This window comes from Podarcis cretensis (genome assembly GCF_951804945.1).
Source record: "Podarcis cretensis genome assembly, chromosome: 13".
NCBI lineage: Eukaryota > Metazoa > Chordata > Lepidosauria > Squamata > Lacertidae > Podarcis > Podarcis cretensis.
The window spans coordinates 20,894,670-20,901,810 of record NC_137182.1 but is presented as its reverse complement, the minus strand read 5'-3'; the positions used below and the strand labels follow the sequence as shown (position 1 = coordinate 20,901,810).

The following is a 7,141-nucleotide window of genomic DNA, read 5'->3' as shown; positions in this document are numbered from 1 at the left end:
GAAAGCAAAGGGTAGAACCGGAGGCTTTCTCTGCAGCAGAGAAAGGGTTCTCCTTGGAGGACATTTTGGCATGACAAGGACTTGGAAAATGGTATCCCGGGATTCTGTTTCCCAGTTGGAATTCTCTAGTATACACTGGGAAACTGTGTATGTACAGCTACTCACACTCCATTAAGGTTTGGCAGACAGCCAGAAGGCAATCTGAAGGAGTAAGTCTGCCTGGTGATAACAGAGACATAGAGACTGCTCCCTGATTGGTCAAGCTCTCTCAAGGGAGTGATAATTAATGGTCTACCAACTGGAATGTGTTAGTTCAGAGTTTCGTGTTCAGAGTTCAGTGTGTCAGTGAGTATAGGAGTTGTGAGTCGTGTCAGAGAGAGCTAGCATAAGATCCGTGTTCTGTTCCTGTAAATAGTCCGCTGTATATAATAAACACCTAACTACAAGTTCCTGGTTCCTGCTTCGTCTATCCTGTCTGCAGCCAAGTTGCCAATTGCTTCTGTGGATTCTGCGTGTACTCTGCTAGGTCTGGCTAAGGTCCTGCAACTAGTCAGAAAGTTGCGAAACACCAAATTGGTTTTGCAAATAGTATATTTGCTGTAGCAGTTTCTGTACCCCAGCACCCAAAGACTGTCCCACTTCAGTTGGTTGGGAACAAAGGGAGGAATGCAATAAGCTTCTCCATCAAACTTGCTTTTTATTCTTGAGACAAACAGAAATAATTTCAAATACGTACATTTAGACGTACATTTAGACTCCTATTCACACCCGCACACATGATGTACAGGACAACCCAGAGTAGACATAATGAGGGCTTGCACTGGGGGGGTGGGTTACAACCTTGGCTGCTGCCAAGGGCTGGGGGCAACCTTTGTGCCTCCAACCACAAAGCACTCTTCTGGCACCCCCTGTTGGCTTGTAGGGAGAAAGAGGCCTGGCTCATTGCAATGTTGTTGTCTTGAAAGGGGGGGATGCAGTGAGAGTTTCTTTCCCAAGCCTCTTCAGTATTGGATGGAGAAAGTTGAGGTGGGGAGTGGACTCTTTAAATCATCACAGCTTAATTGGTTTTAAGAAATGCAGAAGGAACACAACGATTTGCCTGTTTAAAAAGAAGCAGCAGATGGACCACTGGCTGAGAAGCATCGAGATCATTACCACATGTTGGTGTCATCGAACCTGCAAAAAAGAAAGAAATTGTTGTGAACATAGAGAATTGTAGGAAGAAGCTCAAGTACAATCTGCTGCAGGCCAAGACCATCTACCTGCAGAACCCAGAGCACTGGTGTACCAGACGTGCACAAACTTTTTAAAATGGTTTCTTAGCAAGCATATATTTTACATACATTGTGGCTTCAAAAATGTTGGTTGCTTCAAAAATATTGTTTTTACTCATGAGCAAGTTAGAGATAGATTATTGATAGTGAAACTTCCATGATTAAGTGATTCCAATAAGTTAAAAAAAATTGTTCTGTGAACCACCCTGAGACCTCTGGGTATAGGGCAGTATATAAACAACAACACCTTTTATTTTATTTTATTTTATTTTATTTTATTTTATTTTATTTTATTTTATTTTATTTTATTTTATTTTATTTTATTTTATTTTATTTTATTTTTGCATTGCATTGCATTGCATTGCATTGCATTGCATTGCATTGCATTATCAGCTGGCTAGCTCCATTGGATAGAGTGTGGTACTGATAATGCCGAGGTTGTACGTTCAGTTCCCATAAGGGACAGCTGCATATCCCTGCAATGCAGGAGGTTGGACTAGACGATCCTCAGGGTACCTTCCAACTCTATGCTTCCATGATTTGCTTGAGCATATGGGCTAGGATAAGCTCTAGATCTCAACAAATGTCATAAAATAGGGTTGATACCATGCTAGATACCATGATACCATGCTTAGACTGAATCACGAAAGGCCCTGAATCTATATTACATGATTCCTGGGATTCTTCTATGTGTCTGCGGTTTAGCTTGGAAAAGGATTGCATATGTGCAGAAAGCTGCTTCCCCATTGCTGGGTAATCTGGAGCAGACATGGTGGTTTCCAATCTCTTGAAAATCACTTTTCTTTCTGCTTATGAGGCCCTTGAGATGCCCCTCCCCATCCCAATAGATGACACAGAAAACGCAATGGGTCTCCAAGCCTAGAGCTTGCCCTTCCCTTTAGCAAGGTTGTGGTGGGTAGAAAGAATTGGCTCTGGGTCAGAAACAGGCAAGTCCTGGGTAGGTTTGCTGCAAAAATGATTGCTCCCTGCGCTACTAGGACTTACCTCGACCGGTCATCATGGCTCGCTCCACTGTTGCTGCTGCTGTCTCCAAAAATAAGCTCAGACATCAAGGTCTCTGGGCTGGACCTCTTGCCAAACCTTCAGTTGGGAGAGGAATAACTGAGTTAATGTCATCCTATTTTGAGGCAGAAAAAGGGATTTTTACTCCTCCCCACCCTACCTCTGATTTCCACAGCCATGAGGCAGGCCCCCCTTCCTGTTATTTTAATGACAGCAGACATGCATGGCAAGGAATTGAACACTAGCGCACACCCACACCACTGGTGCGCATTTTATTCCTGCACGGCCGCTGGGAAATAATTTAAAAATTCAGTTCAAACCCGGAAATTGTGGGAGGGAGCTAGGGATTCCTTCTGGCAGGCTAGGAGTCTTTCCCCAGAGCCTGAAGAGGACATCAGTGAGGGTAGAGAAGAGACCAGTGGGGCTTTGTTTAGGCTGCCTAGCCTCCCCGCCCCATAGCTGATGTCCGGGGTATCGCAGCAGCAGCAGCATTCCCATGTGTCTCCCAGCCTCTGGTCTGGATTTAAAAGTTGGACATTTTAGGTTTGTTTTGGTCTGGTGCATGTAGGGTCTTTCATTCTGTAGTTTTTCGATTTGTGCTTGTATGGTGATGGCCATTGGTGATAAACAATAAAAAAATCTATTGAATCAATTTGAGGGAGAGCGGCCGAGAAAGCATTTAAAAGGTGTTTAGAGAGTGCTCCCCATTTTACGCAATTTCACCGATACCTGGAACATAACCCCTGCGCAAGTGGAGGGACGCCTGTAAGGGGGGGGGGGAGGTAAAGGACTCCTTGATAGTTAAGTCCAGTGAAAGCAACTATGGGATTGTGGCACTCATCTCGCTTCAGGCCTCATGAGGGAGCCGGCATTTGTCCACAGACAGCTTTTCATGTGGCCAGCATGACTAAACCGCTTCTGGTGCAACGGGACACCGTGATGGAAGCCAGAGCACACGGAAATGCCGTTCACCTTCCCGCCGCATAGGTACCTGTTTATCTACTTGCGCTGGCATGCTTTTGAACTGCTAGGTTGGCAGAAACTGGGACAGAGCAATGGGAGCTCACCCCGTCGCAGGGATTCGAACTGCTGACCTTACGATTGGCAAGCCCAAGAGGCTCAGTGGTTTAGACCACAGCACCACCCACATCCCCAGGGACACCTGTACTGCCTCAGCCGCTAATCTTGCTCTGACTCACGCACTCACCCACATAGGGAGTCACTCCCATTGCTGGCTTCGCCTGGGGAATGTTAAATAAATGTGCTCAGGATGGAAGGCTGCATTTTTCTCTCCCTTCCTTGGGAGCCCTGCACATAATGCTCATTCCCCACCAACATTCAGCAGGTAGGAGGGTGTGGGGGGGGTGTAGACAGGGCTCACAGACACCACTCCAGAGACCATCACCACACCACTTTAAAAGCAACCCGCACCTTGGCCTTGTCACCAGGTTAAGGTAGTGTCGGAGAGCTGACAGGTATCTGGCCATTTCTTCAGCAGAGGCATCTTCTCCAGGGTGCTCTGGCTGTTGAGGGTAGGCCTCTACCAAGGTTCCCAGGCAGAACAAGATGCACAGAGTCACAGCAATCATGAGAGGCCAGGACTTCAGGGAGGCCACCATCTAGCGGAAAAGAGACAAGAATGTACAGAGTCCGAAAAGCAGCTTTAGCTAACTGAGTGTTGCCAGGTTTGCACTGCAAAAGCTCCCCGTGCTTCCAGTCCCTTGTGGAAGCGCCAGTTTTACATTACGTTAGCTGTCTTACATGTCGCCAACTTGTCAAGATCTGGTCTACAGTGGTACCTCGGGTTACAGACGCTTCAGGTTACAGACTCCGCTAACCCAGAAATAGTACCTCAGGTTAAGAACTATGCTTCAGGATGAGAAGAGAAATCATGCTCCAGCGGCGCAGCGGCAGCAGGAGGCCCCATTAGCTAAAGGGGTACCTCAGGTTAATAACAGTTTCAGTTTCTAGTACAGCTGCTAGAATAGTGCTTGCTGCTAGGTGGAAGTCACAAATTATACCCACAAAGGAAGAATGGATTTGTAAACTAAATGAATATTTAGTTTTGGCAAAATTAACTGCTATGATAAGAAATCAGTCGAATCAAAAATTTAAAAAGGAGTGGAAATGTTTTAATGAATATATGGCAAAAAGTTGCTCAAAAAAAAGATACGCTAATATGCCTAAATTAACATGTGAAGTACTGGATGGAAGAAAAAATTAGTAAGGAAAGATAATAAGAATATACAGACGATTTGAGAAGATTGTAGAATGCAAAGATTATTGTAAATTGTATAATGTGGAGGAAATCGAGTGGGGGCAGAGAGAAGTGGGAGGAAGGAGAAAAGAATAATATGATGGATTGAGGAAATATAAATGTAAATGTATGGGGGGATGGGGAAGAAACGGTGTTGGCTTTGGTACATCTGTATTGTAATATAATATGCGAAAACTAAAAAGAACAGTTTCAGGTTAAGAACGGACCTCCAGAACGAATTAAGTTCTTAACCTGAGGTACCACTGTACTGTGCATCAGGCTTACCTAAACTGCCTGGAAAGCAAAACATAAGCAGATGTTCTGTGTGGGAATAAGCACCTCCTGCTGCAGAGGCCATGCTCCAGAACATCCTGCTTACAGATATGCCCTCTTTCTACATTCATAACACATTTGCCCCAATTCTGAAGCTCAGCATAGAAAGCAGTTAGGGTTTCCATGTCTTGAAGCATCTGCTGCTAATATTCAAGAAGCAGACTGAAAGCAAGCAGAACAGGAAGATATGATGTGCAGAATCTGAAGGAAGCACTTGGGTAATAGAGAGAGTGTGTTGGGTTCATATGGGAGTATGAATGAAAGGTCTGTTGATTTCACTTCTCCTGAGTTTCTCATTTCTCAGTTTCTCTTAATCTTAAATTCAGTGCCCCGTGTTTCCGCAGCATTTTTTTTTAAAAAAAAAAACCCTCATAAAAATTATTCAGATTTTAGTGCAAATGAAGCCTTAAAAACGTATTTTGGTAAGCGGTTTTGATAAAAGCAGTTTCTCCTAATAGAATGCATTTACACATTTCATTTCTGCAAATAGGTTGATTTTCCTACCTAATGTATCCATTTTGGCAAACACTTTTTGGTTCTTGTTTCTAGAACTGAATCGCAAAATTTAGAAGAGCGCGGATTTTGAAGGGTGGCTGTGTTTTGAGTCTCACGTTGTTTCGGAAAGTATGGATTTGATCTATTCAGCTTGACATAAAAACTGAATTGACCTTCTCCCCCTTCCTGCACGGGAGAGTTCAAATCACACTTGGCCATAAGCTTATTGGAGACTTACCTATCCAGACAATAGCTCCTTGTACAGTGTAGTGGAGACAAGAATACTTTTCCCCGGCAAACCCTCTCCATACTGGACTTTTAAGCATCCTTTAAAAAAGGATGGGACATGGGTGGCGCTGTGGGTTAAACCACAGAGCCTAGGACTCGCTGATCAGAAGGTCAGCGGTTCGAATCCCCGCGACAGGGTGAGCTCCCGTTGCTCAGTCCCAGCTCCTGCCAACCTAGCAGCTTGAAAGCACGTCAAAGTGCAAGTAGATAAATAGGTACCACTCCGACGGGAAGGTAAACGGCGTTTCCGTGTGCTGCTCTGGTTCGCCAGAAGCAGCTTAGTCATGCTGGCCACATGACCAGGAAGCTGTATGCCAGCTCCCTCGGCCAATAAAGTGAGATGAGCGCCGTAACCCCAGAGTCGGTCACAACTGGACCTAATGGTCAGGGGTCCCTTTACCTTTACCTAAAACATGGATGAGAAACCTGTGACCCTCCTGATCTTGATGGACTGCAGCTCCCACCATCCCTGGCAATAAGCCATGCTGGTTGAGGCTGATGGTAATGGTACTCCAGTGATATCCCTCATCCCTCTTTTGGCCTCCTCTCCCTTGCAGTTTCTCTCCCCAAGACCCTCTCCCCTAAGCCAGGATCAGTTCCAATATCTAAGCCCTCCACTGGTTGAAAATGGCTGGAAAGAGGGGCTTCTGGGAGTTAAGGAGAAGAAGATCAATGAGACGATCTGCACTCCTCAGCTGCTATTTTCTTTTGCTTCTAAAATCAGATCTCCTCCCATTCACATCTAAACTTGGAACCGGCTGCCCCAAAACGCACAGAGCATCTTGTGTTTGTCAGCCGCAAACAGCCCCCAGATTTTTGAAACAAAGTCGTGCTTCAGCCGGCCCCTGCTTCCCTACTCCCCACAACTCCCCCCCCCCGAAAAGAAGCACAACACATTGAAGCGCAACTGCTTTCCTGCCACACTGTACTCACTGTCCAAAAGAGATCGAAACAGGTGCTAAAGCTGGGTGCCGAGGGGTGCAAATTTCAAGTCGCCTCTCGCCGGTGCCTCTGCTAGCAGCGCTCTCTCGGCTGAGGGTTTATATCCTTGGGAGGTAGGTAAACGAAGGCTGGGGTGGCTCCTCCCTCCCCATCCTACTCGCCCATCTTTTGTTGATCGACGCAATTCTGTATCAGGCACCTTGATTACTCTGCGAGGAAGCTGCACCCATTAAAGGGGGGGAGCAGGAAGGAGAACGGGTTCAAGCCAGGCAGGGTGTGGGGATTTATAGACACAGCGACTGTGTTCCTTAGCTGTGCTCTTTGTAGGATTAAATAACTGGAACTGTTGTGGAACATGGATGGGGCTAGGATGATAGCGCTTTATGCATTCATACAGACATTCTGGTTATAGAGTTAGGGGGTATACAGTGGTACCTCGGGTTACAGACGCTTCAGGTTACAGACACTTCAGGTTACAGACTCCGCTAACCCAGAAATAGTACCTCGGGTTAAGAACTTTGCTTCAGGA

The 7,141-nt window shown here is 45.8% G+C and overlaps 1 protein-coding gene across 1 annotated transcript; it reads right to left on the bottom strand.

Moving 5' to 3' along the window:
- Positions 1-683: 683 nt before the first annotated feature.
- Positions 684-6,690, bottom strand: LOC307201048 (goannatyrotoxin-Vere1-like). Its single transcript, XM_079950185.1, has 4 exons — positions 6,604-6,690; positions 3,729-3,916; positions 2,280-2,375; positions 684-1,176 (listed from the first exon to the last, which is right to left on the bottom strand). Exons 2-4 carry the CDS (start codon positions 3,914-3,916, stop codon positions 1,152-1,154), a joined length of 309 nt encoding a protein of 102 aa, XP_079806311.1. The 5' UTR covers positions 6,604-6,690; the 3' UTR covers positions 684-1,151.
- Between the last annotated feature and the right edge of the window lie 451 nt (positions 6,691-7,141).

Coding starts and splice junctions, on each gene's coding strand:
- LOC307201048 (XM_079950185.1), bottom strand. CDS start 3,916: ATGGTGGCCTCCCTGAAGTCCTGGCCTCTCATGATTGCTGTGACTCTG. Junction 2,376..3,728: donor AACCTGGTGACAAGGCCAAG/GTGCGGGTTGCT, acceptor TCCCAACTGAAG/GTTTGGCAAGAGGTCCAGCC. Junction 1,177..2,279: donor AGCCATGATGACCGGTCGAG/GTAAGTCCTAGT, acceptor TCTTTTTTGCAG/GTTCGATGACACCAACATGT.